General features: G+C 31.3%; 1 protein-coding gene across 2 annotated transcripts in view; it reads right to left on the reverse strand.

Annotated features, from left to right (window-relative positions):
* CDH12 (cadherin 12) overlaps positions 1 to 15,748 on the reverse strand; it is a 969,321-nt gene that overhangs the window by 58,852 nt on the left and 894,721 nt on the right. For both annotated transcript variants that reach the window (XM_051969878.1, XM_051969879.1), the window contains one exon: positions 6,200 to 6,453. In XM_051969878.1, coding sequence (XP_051825838.1) covers positions 6,200 to 6,453 — 254 coding nt within the window. The remainder of the gene's footprint in view (positions 1 to 6,199; positions 6,454 to 15,748) is intronic.

Consider the following 15,748-nt stretch of genomic DNA (forward strand, 5'->3'; position numbering starts at 1 on the left):
CAAGGAGGTGATAGAGCATCCATACTCTGCCTTAGAGCATTGCTAGAACATTATAGTCAATTGTGGGCATGATAATTTAAGAATAATAGTGAACTAGAGAATATCCAAAAGAAAGCAAAAAAAAAAAAAAATGAATGACACTGAGTCCATAATAGAGGACAAGGTGATAGAGAACCTATATATTCTGCCTTGGTCAGAATACAATTGGAGTATTCCATTCAGTATTGGGAACCACATTTTTAGTACAATGATGAGCTAGAAAGTATTCAAAGAAAGGTAAAACCAAAGATAGATATTCCTGAACTATTATCATGTGAATATTGATTGGAGGAACTGATGATAATGCTTAGTTTGGAGAATAGAAAAATAAGGAGGGATATGATAAGTATCTTTATAAGAATATTAAACTTGTTTTGTTCATTGACAGAGGGAAAAAAAACAGGAAAAATGGGTAGATGTTATAAAAACAAATTTTGGTTTAATGTCAACTTCTCCCTCCCAATAAACAAATAAACCTTTCCAGCAGTTAGAACTAATCAGAAATTTTATGAAGTATCTAAGGCAGTAGCTGGGTGGCACAGTGGAAAGAACATGGGACATAAGGTCAGGAAATTTAAATTCAAATCCTTCTCTAGATCCAGACTAGTTGTATGACCCTGGACAGAACACTTAAACTTAGCGGGTCTTGATTTTCTCATCTCTAAAATGAGAATAATAAAAATAATGAGAAAAATAAAAAATTAAAAAAAAAACATCTAGGTTTATTCTGGGTATCAAATGAATTAAAATGCATAAAACTTAGAAAACCTTAAAGCACTATAGAAATGTAGGGGTTTTTATATTATTCTACTTAAGAAGGTAGTAAAATGCTCTACCCCAATTGGAGATATTCTATAGGGATATAGTCTTTGATCAGATATCTTATAATAGAGATTTCTTTCAGATTTTGATTGAACTAGATGGCCTCTGATATTACAGTACTGTTGCTATAGATATCACTACCAATATGGCTAAGCTATTCAATTTAAATGGAACTATATGGAGGTAATTTGGTATTGCTATGTCAAAAGCACTGACATTAAAGGCAGAGGACCTGTACTGAAACACTTAACCCCAGTGATATTATACAAGCAAGTCATTTGATTTCTTTGCCCTGTGCAGCAGTATTCCCCTCAACAAAAGAGTTAGTTGGAATAGATGATCCCGAATGTCTTTCATTATATATTATATAATGATATTATTAGCAATGTTTTGCTATCTAATTATCAGGATTTATTGTGATACTACAAACATGTAAAAGTAAATCTTTAACTTATACTAAATGCAATGTTATTCCTAAATAGCATTGTACTAAGCATCTTAGCAAACAGTATTCCTGAAAATAACAATCATTTTTAATAAATATAAACCAAAGGAAAAATATTTGTTTATATTTGAATAAGAAAATATTATAAGATCATCATACCATCTTCCTACATTTGGAAGGAGAAAACAAAAAGAGAAATATCAAGAAGAGCAGAAGCTAAATCAGAACATGGGGCAAAAATCACACAGATTAAAATCTGATATTTTATGGCTCCTGAGCCCTCCAGAATGGAATAGCATCTGATCAAATTTGCATTAATCATATAATCATATAATGATTAGAAATAGAATGTTCAAGAATATGAAAATTGTCGATTAATAGCCCTCCATTTCATAGTCAAAGGTTGTTATTACCATGAATTTCAAAAGTGAAAGAAAGGCTAATACCTAGGATCCTCAAGTTTATGTTCCACAGTGAAGTTAAGCAACACTTCTTGGTCAAGAATACCACTGAATGCAACTGGCTAATCAGTGATATAGTCAATAAAAAAAGAGAAAAAGAAGCAGAATAAAAGGGATTAAGATAAAAGAATGGATATGAAAAGCTTGAAGACAAAAAGAAAAGCTATAGAAACTGGAAGAAAAAAGAGAAGAAAAAAATAGATATGCATATTTCAAGGTATGCTGGTCTGGAACCAACAACCACTTTAGAAACCATTCAGGGATAATAGGTTGCCTTATTCAACTTCACAACTTGTTTATCATTAACCTGACACTTATCTAAGTGACTAAAAAGGAAAGGATAGTGATGAGTCTAGGAAGATGGCAGATTAATTCGGTAAATTTCAAGGTCTCCATATTTCCCCCACTATATATATATATATATATATATATATATATATATATATATATATATATATGTGTGTGTGTGTGTGTGTGTGTGTATGTGTGTGTATATCCCTATATATATGTATATATCCCCATATATATATATATATATGTATATATCCCCATATATATATATATATATATATATATATGTATATATCCCCATATATATGTATATGTATATATATATATATATAAACTGGCAAATAAGAAAGAGCCCCACCATAGAAACATACTATAGGAACAGGAATGATCAGAGTTCATCTTCAGAGGAGGACACTGAAGTTAAAAAAAAAAAAAAAAAGGTTCTATCTCAAAAAGTAATGTAAAATGATTGCCTGTCCAAAGAAGATTTATAGTAGTCACAAAAAGAATTTAAAAATCAAATGAGTAACTTTTAAGGGAAAAAAAGAAAAACAAAGAAAAAGAAGATTATGAAAACAAAGTTAACCAGCCAGAAAAGGAGATACAGTCTCCAAGAATAAAATGATGCATATTCATGAATATAATTTCTACTAATATATATATATATAGTCTTGATCTGATAATTTGTTGTTATTTATTTTGAATCCTCTCTGATGTTATGCTAGGTATATGACAATGTTCTCTTTGGTTTTGTTTTATTTTGTTATTCTGTTTTTCTATTTTTTCTTATTCTGTTTGCTTTTTAAAATAATAATGATAAAAAAGGAGAGGAAAATATGCATACTATTATTTCTTAAAAAAAAAAAAGAAACCATAAAATAAAATATATTTTAAAAAACTTACTTCATGCAAAGGGATTTTACTATGAGTTTCTGCACCTGAAAACTTCTCTATAAAGAAAGAAAAGTTAATACATGACCTATGCTAGTCCCATTGGGTTGCTTCAAGATTACTATTTACTCTTAGGATAGAAATGTTAGATTTCATGTTGATTCAAAACCTGCTCTATCTTTTGAAACTTCCCTCATGGGTGTCAATTAGTTCCATCTGGATCTGTGGTTTTAGTTATGTTGGCACCTGCCTATTAGAAACCAGAGTACAGCTGTCAATTCATTTCACATAAGACTTTTGATATCTGTCAGATGCTAGCTACCCCTGAGACTCAATGATATAGAAAAATGAGTTTGTGGTAGTTGAGTATCTATAAAATGCATGTCTTCTTTGTATGTGGCAACAAATCCATGATTTTAGCCATGTCTTTTCTTCTTTGAATTATTTTCACCTTCTCTCCTCTCCTAACCTCAAAATCTAATTTTTTTTAAATTTCCTCCCATCTCATCTTTAATGTTTCTCTTTTTTGAATATTTTGAATATTCTCAATTTGAAAATAGCTACAAATAGGTAGAACAAAAAATAACTAAATCCAAGCTTCTTCCTAGTGTAGATAGTCTACTTAAGGCTACCTTGATGCTTCGCACAGTGTTAGCTTTCAGTGTCATGATGAGATCTGAAAGCAATTTCCTCAATCCAAACCAAGTATCTGGGAGGACCAAGTGCTGGAAAAGAGGAAGCATGTTTTCTTAGAGAAATATGGCTAAGTCATTCTGGCTATGTCAATGTCAGTAGCAGAAGAGCAAATGACTATTTTGCTTTCTTCACTGAGATTATCTAGATCTTTATGGGTTCTCCACTGAATTCTAGCTGATATTCAGCCTGTCTTTTGCAGGAAAATATTGATTATTCTCTTTCTGAATCTAGTTTATAATCAAAGTACTATTTCAGCTTTTAGGTTAATCAGAATTATAGCCAAACTCAGTCAACAAAACCAGTTCCTTAGGTAAACTCTGCCAAATTTGTGCTTTGAGATAATGATTTCATATTACTTTTCCTCACTCCTTGTTTTTTCCTCTCCTCACTTCTGCTCTCCTCCCTAATCCTCTCTTCCCTTTTCCTCCCCTCCCTTCCCTTACTTTCCCCTCTTCTCTTCTCTTCATTCTCTCTCTCTCTTTAAATGAATAAATATAATACATATATATGTAAAATGTCATTGATATTATGAAAAACAAATACTGGAATTGAAGTGAGTAAAGTGCTTTGGAAACCCTAAAACACTTTTAGTATTTTAATCACATTTGAATGATTTATTATTACCAATACTAATAGTTCTTTGTATTCGTACCATGATTTGGAGGGGAGTATATTTTAGTATATATTAATTCCAACACTATCATTACTTGCTAATAAGTTACTTCTCTGATTTGGACTTTAATAGGGGAAATACTTCATTTTATATAAGATTAACTACATTCCTTCACTAAAGTGCTATGTGATTTTTCAACATGATGTGAAAATGACCCTAGATTCCTAAAGGCTATGCCAATAGAACATATATTCCTGCAGGCACTGGTAAGCTGGAAAAATTTTGAAAATAGACTTGCTGAAAAATAACTGATGGATATGTATACATATATTGTATTTAACATATACTTTAACATATTTAACATGTATTGGTCTACCTGCCATTTGGGGGAGGGGGTTAGGGGAAGGAGGGGAAAAGTTGAAACAGAAGGTTTTGCAAGAATCAGTGCTGAAAAATTACCCATGCATATATCTTGTAAATAAAAAGCTATAATAAAAAAAGAGAAAACAAGCAATCTGATTTGTTATATCATGTTTAATCATGCAAAACATATTTCCATATTAGTCATGTAGGAAAAGAACAAATAGACTAAAAAAAACTAAAATAATGAATTTTTTTAAAAAAAGAGAGAATAGACTTGCTGATTTACAAGAATGAATAATTTGGAAAGATTTATCATTGGGTTGGCCTAGTGGTGATTTTTTTTTTTCTTATCAATTCTCACAGACTTCTTAAATTTTAAAGGGATTTCTTTCTGTATTCTTGGAGGGAGGAACTACATGGATATAATCACAAATGCTTGAAATATCAGTATTTAATATTTTAGCTTTAAGATCCTCCACTAATTTTTTTTCTTTTACATTTCCACATTAATTCATTTTCCCTTCTCACTGATCACTTCATCTGTTCTGTTTCTTGAAATTCTCTTGAATTCCACATTCACTAGGCAAGAATTAGGATTCATTAGGTTCCACCAGTAGATTGGATGATGATGTCTTGGATAGAGCACAGTAAATATAGACAGGATAGATGGGAAGGCCCAGAAATTGTAAGGACAGACTTACAGATGTTAAGGATTGTAAATCCTCTATTTCATCAGAAGGATTAAAATATTTTTATTCAACCACTGCAAGCATCTATGTGGCTTTTCTAGTCCTGCTCTCCTATTATATTTGGGCAATTTGGAGGCAGAAAAGGAAGGAGGAGAGGTTAGAGAGGAAAACAAATTCTTCCTTCTACCTTACAGTCAGATGGGGTCTGAACAATCTGAGTAGTCAGGAAATTAGGTCTGTATTTATGAATGAAATTGAGTTTATTAATATAGCACAAGAATTCTTGACTTCTAGATACAGAAGTATCTTTGAGGATGTAGATTGAAAGGCAAATCATATATCTTTGACCTTTCCAAAAATTAATTCAACATAAATAAATATTAAGGAGTATCTTTAAAGTGGGAATGAAATCACATAGCAACTAAGACAAATAAGTAGGAAGTTTTGGTAGTACCTAAGTTTCAGTAGGAGGAGTTAAGTTCTTATTTTATAAATATGTACATGAGTTTCAGGCATGTTTTTGTATTTGTTGACAGACCCACCATTTTCTGATGCTAATTACTATCTCCCTAAGGCATCAATATCAAATTTGTCACAGCTTGATGGGACTTAACATTAGGGAAGATTTGGCTGTGTTTTTTCCCCATCCCAAGAAACTTGGCAAATTTAGTTGCCATAGTGACTAGTTGCACAGGATTAAACACATCTGTTTATTTTTCCCCCAAACATCTCTTTAGATAATGGAAAGGAACAAGGACATTATTGATGACTTTCACAGATTGGCATAGATATTTAACTTGTATTTATACATGTGAGTGATTTCCCTTAAAAGACAGTGTCGTTAACAGACATGATTTCTAGATTACAGTAGAAATGTAGAAATTCTTACCTAATAGCACTGCTGCCAACATCAAGATCTTGTGCAGTAACAGCTCCAATTATGGTCCCAACAGGAGTGTCTTCATAAACTTCCATGGTATAGAGAGGCTTGCTAAAGACTGGAGGCTCATCCACATCCAACACACTGATCTTCACAGTTGCTGTATCTTTGAAAGGACCCACTGAGTGGAAGCGGTGGTCAAGATGAAGGTTGGAAGCCTCTACTTTGAAAGTATATGCCTTTTTTGTTTCAAAATCTAATGGCTGCAATAAGAAAAAGCCAAAAAGAAGGGAACACATAAAATATGGCAAAACTATGAGCTATACTTTTGGAATGTTCCTATAATTTGCATGATTAATCTCTGATTTCAGTGTTAGAGATTGCTGTGTTTAATTTCCTATTTGTTAATTAGAGGGAGAAAGACTTAGATTAAGAATAAAAATACATATTTGTAGAAGAACTAATGAGAATGTAAAAAAAAATTAAGAACATATGACAATATTACCCATTTGAATTTCATGCACACTGACTTTACGTTAGTACTAGTATTGAAAGAATCATTCCTTCGTGAACATTGCCATCTAGTGGTTTAAAGATATAATGAGCAGCTCTAGAGATTTCATTTTGTAAATATATATTCAATATATTTTTTAAAAAATAATAATAAATCTTAGGTTCCAGGATTAAATGTTGCCATAAATTAAAATTTTCCTTTACTTGTTAAAATTTCATTTTTATTTGTTTTCCCTATTCTGACTTCCTTTGATTATCTATTCCCTTGAAATTTTTTGTGCTTTTTGTCATTCTGATGTATTTCCAGTAATACTATCATAACTCTTCTCTAAGCTTCTGAGAACTAAGGCATTAGTTCTCTTGCAGGACAGAGTCCAGCACTGTTTGTTTCACCTCACCCAGGCAACTAGGCTCTAAAAGTTTGGGGGAGAAATTATAATAACAACAATAATAATGATCTTGAATAGAGCTTTGTACTTTGTCGATTATATCATTAAAATAACATATTTACATAATGTAAATACATACCAAGGACTGAACTCTTTCAGATAAAGATTTAGAATAGTCTAGGGATTTAAACACAGGTTATAGATCATAAAACCTGATCACTGAAAATAAAAGTAAAGGGATTAATAGCATTGTAAAATCTTAAATACAAAATGCAATAATCCTCAAATTTATTGATTCTCAATAGTATTTCTCTGGAAAGAGCACTTACATACAAATGTATTGTGAATCATATTACTATGGGTAGATAGATATGTGCATTTAGATGTAAATATGATCACATTTATTTATCTATGATGACATATATATGTATGTATAATAAATGTGTATGTATTTTAAAATTATTTTGATCAGGCATTCATCTGATTAAATAAGAAGTCTAATATTGCATCTGATTTGAAGAATATAAAGATTTTTCTAATCATTTAAGAAAAGGAAGCCAAAGTATTATTAAATGAATACCAGAATGCTTTGTAGCCAATTGTCTGAGGTTTCTAAGATAATTGTCATTTGGGTAACTTATATGATATTATAATTGCTGTCTGAACATGGTAGTTCACCTCCACTGCCATCATTTCTCCTTTTTGAAAAACATATTTCTGAGAAGAAATTAAATAGTACAGTTATCAACAACTGATTCACAATAATCTTAAAATTTGGACAATTTTTTGGAACTATTCAAATTAATAGAATAATTAAATTAAATTGTTGGTTTTTATTCTAATTCTAATTTATCACAGAGAGACTATATTTGGGTCACATCAGTATCTGTGATTTTTAAAAATTCTTATGATTATTGTATTATATATGGATAATATATGTATTATCATATCAGATAGTTCTATATAATAATATTATATGGCATGTAATATCATTTATATTGTATTCACATACATATATACATAAGTATAGTACAGTTATTTTTTGTTTTTATGTCAACTTTATTTCAGAATTTATTCATTCCCATATGCTTAGCTGATGAACAAATCATGCTTGTGACAAGGATTTTTAGGAAAGATAAAGCACTTCAACAAATCTAATTCATATATAAATGGAGCCTTAACAGTACAGGCTAGTATAGTTTCAAGCTTTAGACGAACTCAGATTTTTTTGAATACTTTGTATGCACAATATTATACACCCATACTTGTCACTTCAAAGAAGAGAAGAATGTGTAATTTCTCTTCTATGAAGTGTTTGAAAATCCCTGTTTTCTTTAGCTCAACTGTTCTTTCTCAATCACACTGGTTACTTCCCTTTTTTCTAACTACTTCTTTATTCCTCCCCCTGCCCATTATCATTTCATCTTTTTTCCCACAATTTCTTTCTTTACAGAATTGCCTTGGGAAGTTTCCCCTAACCCTTCTTTTTACTCATTTTTAACAATTGTAACAAAAAGAACAAGAAAATTAAATTCTAACCTGCCAAATGGCTTATTTCTTGAATATAACTATATAGGTTTACCAAATGAGTTTCTAAGCTCTGTATTCAATTGTCTAAATCTCTGTGCAAAATTTCTGGATTTATATTGGCAAAAATAAAAAAATACCCACCCTCAGTGAATTTATAATCTATTATGGAGTATGGGATGAGAGAGGGGAATTAGGAAGAAATGCAATATGGATGTGTATAATAAATATAAATTATATAGCAAAGTGATTTCAAGTTGTAGCGAACACGAATAATTAGGAGAATATATAGTAGTCAAGAAGATCCTCTAGTAATAGTGACTTTTTTGTTGTTGTTGAGGCAATTGGAGTTAAATGACTTGCCCAGGATCACACAGCTAGAAAATGTTAAGTGTCTGGGGTCAAATTTGAACTCAGGTCCTCTTGATTTCAGAGCTGGCACTATATCCACTGCACCATCTAGCTGCCCCTAATAGTGACTTTTAAGTAGTATGCTATTCTTATACAAAGATGAAGAAGCAGAAAATTGAAGTGTTAGTAAACCAATTGACTGTGACAGAAAGTCACAGTTAAGTTATGGAAACCTCTAAATGCCAGCAAAGGAGCTTATATTTTAGGATATATTTATCAATATTTTAGGTATATGAATCTGTCAGTTATGTGGAACCTTTAATCAATTAGGAAGTTATAATTGCTCAGGTAAGTTTGACTATGAGAGAAAAGAATAAGTATAAAAGATGCTCTGAAGGTAGAATTGAAGGTAAATTATTATACAGGGTACTTTACATCCTAAAGCCTTTATATAACTGAGACTATGTCTTTTATTTACAAAATCAATCACAGGGGTTAAACTTGGTGTGTAAACAATCCCTAGGTACCTCTACTGTATCAATTCAATGAATAAACTAGGTTATAATCTGAATGGAAGAACACAAGTCACATAGGAAGTATTTTATGGCTGATAAAAAAGAATCAGCTATGCCCTCATGTTTTGGATAAAAGTAGCAAGCTAATGAAGAAATAGGAATTTCAGTAGAAGTTAGCTTAGTTATAGAGAAGCTTGGGCCAAGTCGCTAGAACAGAAATTTTTGGAAGTCAAGGAATCGATGTTCTTTCCTTCCTGTCATTACCTTGAGGAGAGCATAACCTTTGAAAGTCAAAATGTGAAAAGATTTAACAATCCATTTGCTTTGATAGCAGTGTCCCCAAGGCTAATAGTTTTATTAATGTGGAAAGACAAAGACAAACTAAATATACAAGGATATTTTGACTTTCAGAATTCAGCAGAAAACTATATATACCCAAAGGGAACTTCATGAGGTCACCACAAAAGGAAAATAGGACTTCTAGTAATGATTAGTGTTCGAGAGCATACTAGATGAGAGTCATGTGTAACAATATTAGGAAATACCCCTAAACCACTCAGGGTTAGAATGCTCTTTGGGGTCTCATTCAGGCAAAAAAAAGTTGGAGTTGAAAAATAGCCCAAAGATGCTACTGCAGTTGAGAAAGAGGGAAAAATCAAGGGTATCTTAAACGTTGCCAACCAGTTGTTTTTAGTCATTAGGAGTTTTCTTAATTCAGCTCCAGGCTTGGAGTCAGGAAGATTTATTTTACTGAGTTAAAATCTGACTTGAGACCTTAATTAGCTGTGTGAACCTAAGCTAGTCACTTAACACTGTTTGTTTTAATTTCCTTGTCTATAAAATGAACTGGTGAAGGAAATGGCAAAGCAATTAATTCAATGTCTGGGAAAACCCCAAATCCAGTCATGAAGAGTTAGACATAACTAAAATATCACTGAATAACTTAACAACAACAAAATGGAAAATGGGAGAAAAAAACAAGACCAATGTTGAGTAACAAGAATCAATCATCAATAATTTGGAGGGTTAGTGAAGCCTATATTCTGCTCTTTAGAAAATTTTCTTAAATGTATTAAAAAAAATGCTCAGAAATATAAAAAAAGCCACACATAGTTAAACAAGCCAATCTTTTTTTTTTTTAAATTCAGAAAGCCCAAATTTTAGAGTTGTATCTCTCCTAATGGTAGGCATCTCTTCCAGTTATAACTTTTTAGCCTTTATTATATCTAAATATTCATCGGTAATTATTACATATTCCCTGTTAACATCTCGTAATTGATTTTCTTGAACTGTTGCTTGTTTCTAGTATTTTCATTTAACTCCTCCTATATGGATGCATTCCTAAATGGATTGCAAACTGCTCAAGATGGGAATTATATAGAACATAATGGAACAGAACCTATATAGTACAGTGGAATGAGCATTACATTGCTACTGAAACACAGGTTTGACTTGTATCCAATCACTCATGTGACACTAGCTTATCAATTCAATCAACAAACATTATTTCTCCATGAATTTTACTAGGTACTATTGTAGCAGGAATGAGAGACACAAAAACAAAGAACAAAATAATCCCTATTCAAAAGAAGCTTATATTCTAAATCATTTATTATTTGCTTTGGTTCCTTAAAATTGGCAAAAAAAAATTACAAAAATTATCTTATTTGGTCCTCATGACAATCCTTTGAGAAAGAGGATGTTATCACTATTTTGTGATTAAGGAAACTTGAGAGTGGAACTAATTTATTTGTTTATGACACAGAATTAGAACTCAGATCTTCCTGACACTTCTGTTTTTTTTCCTCTGCAATATGGAGAAACTATGTTAAAAGACTAAATTAGGTGAATATACTGGCATTAATAATAATAAAAGTGAGATAATAAACCCCTTGGGGCTGGAATTGACTTCAAAAAGATGTCCCTTTGTATAAGAATTACTCATTCCTTTCTTTATTCCTGTGTTTCTCTAGAGGAAGAACATATTTTTACAGAGTTATGCTATGAAATTTTAAAATATAGGCTAAGGCATTTTAGAATTTTTTTCTCTCTAACTCAAAATAAATTATAATTAGAGTAGGGAAGGTAGAACATTATAAAATAATGGCGATCAGAGGGAATCAGAGGTAGAACTTTAGTCAAGTTATAATTTTTTCCTGCTAGTATTCTATAAATTTGTTCAGAAGCTTGCAGATTTTGCTGATGATAAAACCAGTTTCCATCTACCCTTTAGTGGCCCAAGTACTCCATACTAGAATTCAAGATCATTATAGATTTATTGCAGTGGCTTCTTAAAATTGCCAGTTAGCTTCAAAGTATAATTATGATTCCCCAAAGTGTTCTTTTATTCTTGGAGTTTCTTCAGATGAAGAGTTACCCATGTCTAAAATAGAAACTGCCCTAGAAATATTTGTGTGGCACAGTAGATAGTGGTGGACTAAAAATCAGGAAAACTTAATCCATATCTCACTACAGAGATTTATTAGTTGTGTGACTTTGGGCAAATCAATTAAATCTGTTTGCCTCCGTTTCCTTAATTGTAAAGTGAAAATAATAGCATTCATCTCATAGAGTTAGGTAAATATGATCAAATTAATCAATTTTTATCAAGGATTTTCAGGGCTTAACTCATAATAGGTAATATCAGAATTCTTATCCCATTCCCCCCAAATTGACATTCATTCAATATCTTATCCAGATACCTTCCCCTTGGGGAAACCCAGAATCAAGTATTTCTTAGAATGTGTGTGTGTGTTTCATACCCTTTAGTATCTTATTCATCTTTCTGATTTTTTTCCCCCGATCCTGAAGTATCCAGGGTTGAGTGGCTCGGAAGAGAGAGGATAAAATGCAATAGAAAGCTCTTTTTTTATTTAAAAGTTATGTTGTGCCACAGTTCCTTTTTATTGTCCTGCCTCAGTTTCCCTAAATTGTCTTGCCTCAGTTTCCCTGAATTATCCTGCTTCATTTTCCCTGAATTATCCTGCCTCAGTTTCCCTGAATTGTTCTGCCTCAATTTTCCTGGTTGCAACCCCCCTTTTCTGCTCATTAGAACTGGGATAATTAGAGCTGTGGAGATCTGGCATTCCAAAAGATAAAACTCCACATGTCCTATGTCAGATACCTAATTGGTATCCTCTAAGTCCAGACTTCCTGGCTATAATTGGACACCTCCTTAACTTCCACTTTTTTTGGTTTTGTATAGAATATATTTTATACACTAGAATTATTCTTATAAGTTAATTTTTTAGTAAATGAATTGCTTTTCTCATTGAGAGGTTATCCATAAGTCAAAACAAAACAAAACTGAATATATATCAAAAGTTTTGTTAACATAGCACCACTCTATAGCTGATATTTGTTTATCTATTAAAAACAATGCAAATAGGAAAGACGCTATTTTATAAATCCTTATATTAGATATTCTACTGTTTTATAAAGTTAAATTATTATTAACATATTAATGCTTGCTGCTTTAGTATCATCAAATAATAGCATAGGGACATTTAGATTTAATAAATTTATGTGTTGTCAATTATACATTTGAAAAATTACAGTGCAAGCATTTTTAGATATGCCACATGACAGACTTGACATACTTAGAACAATTTTAACAGCTAAAAACATCATTTGCTCATGGAAGGCTTACCTTTTTACTCAAATATTTTCAATCATTTCATCTTGGGCAAACTTTGTGACCCCTGTGGAATTTTCTTGGCAAAAATATTAGTATGATTTGCCATTTTCTTCCCTATTTGATTAAGACTAACAGAAGTTAAATAAGTTAAATTTAAAAAAAAAAAAAAGGTCACATAACTAATGCATTTTTGAGGCTGAATTTGAATTCAGATCTTCCTCACTCCAGGCCCAGTGTTCTTTCCATTGAGGTACATAGCTGTCTATATCTCACTGTCTTTGTCTCTCTCTTTCTTTCTCTCTTTGTTTGTAGACATGCACATATACACATATATACAATAATATGCATATACACACATATATATGCATGCATTTATACACATATATTATACAGACACATATTGTATGAGAATTGACCAGTGCTTATCATTTTCTATGGTTTTTCAAGACCTGGATACAGTTATTTTAGAAATGTGGAGATTCCATAACTTAAGTGGAGTACGTGCTCCTTCTACTACACAAATTACAACCCATAATAGACTTCTCACTCTTAAGGCATTTATCTATGACTATCCATCAAACTTTCATAGAAGTTGTACCTAGAAATTCTCCCCTTTACTGAATTCTCCTGGGTCTTTTAATGTCCTATCAATTGCTTTTTACTCCAATTTTCCAGTACTTAGCCTAATTCTAATTAGATGCCTGGTCAACTTCATTTTCCCTCCTTATATGTTCTTGATGATATCTTTTTATATCATTCCTTTTACACAAATCATCAAGAGAGTTGACTGCGATAATGTATACTCCAGAGTAAATCTTTTGCTTGACTCGACTGAAATTGTGAGTCTTTTGAGACTATGATATTACATAATTCTTATCTAGAACATCAACAAGACAATAGTGGTTAAAAAGAAGAGCTTTGGTGGACACCATCTCATCTCACATTTTGAAAGCTAATCATGTTGTGACATTTCATCTAAAGTTAATAGTCTATTCTTTGAATAGATTGATTTAAAAGCATGCTATCTCTATTAAAGTCATGTCATTTTGGGAATAACTCTTATAAAAATATCAATATTCAAGATCATAAATTATCTATTCACATGAATGGTCATTTTAGGGGAAAAAACAATAAACAATTAAAAATTTAAATTTTCACTGATGTCCTACATTGACAACTGTCCTTTCACAAAGGTTGCCTTGGAATTGAAAATTCTATAATTTATTGTCCAAGTTGTACTGAATTAATCCAACCTGTTTTCCCCTTTCATCCCCCCAACTTCTCCAAGCAGTGGAGTTATATACTTCTAGTGTATAAAACGTATTCTATACAAAACCAAAAAAAAAAAAAAAAATTAGGAAACAAAGAAACATTTTATTTGGATATCTATGTGAAAAAGTAGCTTGATTTGAATCATTGTGTGAATATACTGTTACCTTTAGTTAAAAATAACATGCAATACATTGGTTTCACATATCTACAAATTCCTGAATATTTTTTTTCCAAATACGTTATAATTTTCAAATAGGAAATATGTGTATAAATATGTATATGTATAAATACATACACATTTGTGTGTATTCTTACTTTAATACTACAATGTCTATCTATGTATTATTATCCTTAGGTACATATGTGTTTAATTTCTAGAAGGTTAAATATGTGTTTAGGATAAAAATAATTTCTTCGTGACGTGAGAAAATAGCCATTCTGAGGGAATTGTGGAAACTATGTAGAAAACCATATTGACTCCATCTTGTTACTGAATTCTGGATCTAACTCTATTCCCTTTCTATAAAATTATGTGTTTAACTCAATTTCTATATTGTGTAAAAGTTTATTAAATTTTTAGAAATATGAGAAAGATTTGTTGCATTGTTTGAACTTAACCTTGCATGGCTGGGCAACTGTCCATATATCTACTGGTTACTTAGAGACCTTTAAGTAAGGATCTAGGTTATGTTGACCAGAAACACAGTCAAATCCAAAAACTGATTATACAAAGAGTTTTCTCACTATACATTTCTAGCAATCCACATATCTTATCTGAAAACTGGCTACATACTGGTTAATTAGTTATTATTTCCATGTTCCTTTGAACATGTATCTACTTGCTAGGAGTAGAAGACTTCTTTTTCTAATTTCAGAAAATTGCATCTATTCACTCTCCTCCCAACTAGAAAATCAGATTATCTAATTTTTCATCTTGTTTTATTCTAATTAATTGTTCTTACTTGATTAGTTGTTTTTAATGCATAAAATGTTTCCCTCTGTATTTGGGATCCAGTGCCAAAGTTTAGGAGTCCTAGTTCTGATTTTTTTTGGACATGCACTGCATAATAAATGAACATGCTCAGGAACTGGAACCTTTGTTTTCTTAGTCATTTCAGATTCTACCTACCAGACATCTCAGTTCTTTGTAAAAGTAACCACAGAAATAATATACAGAATATTTTTTCAGATTTTTTCAGCTTGATGGTTGATTTTACTAACTTTTTTCTTTACCCTCTTTTTCTTTTTTCCCTTAAAACACATAATTTTTATGTAGTTTGGCAGGCATGGGTGAAGAAAAATACTGAGAGAAATTCTGATTACAAAAAACAGACATTAATTTTTTTCAAAATAA

This window comes from Antechinus flavipes, chromosome 1 (genome assembly GCF_016432865.1).
Source record: "Antechinus flavipes isolate AdamAnt ecotype Samford, QLD, Australia chromosome 1, AdamAnt_v2, whole genome shotgun sequence".
NCBI lineage: Eukaryota > Metazoa > Chordata > Mammalia > Dasyuromorphia > Dasyuridae > Antechinus > Antechinus flavipes.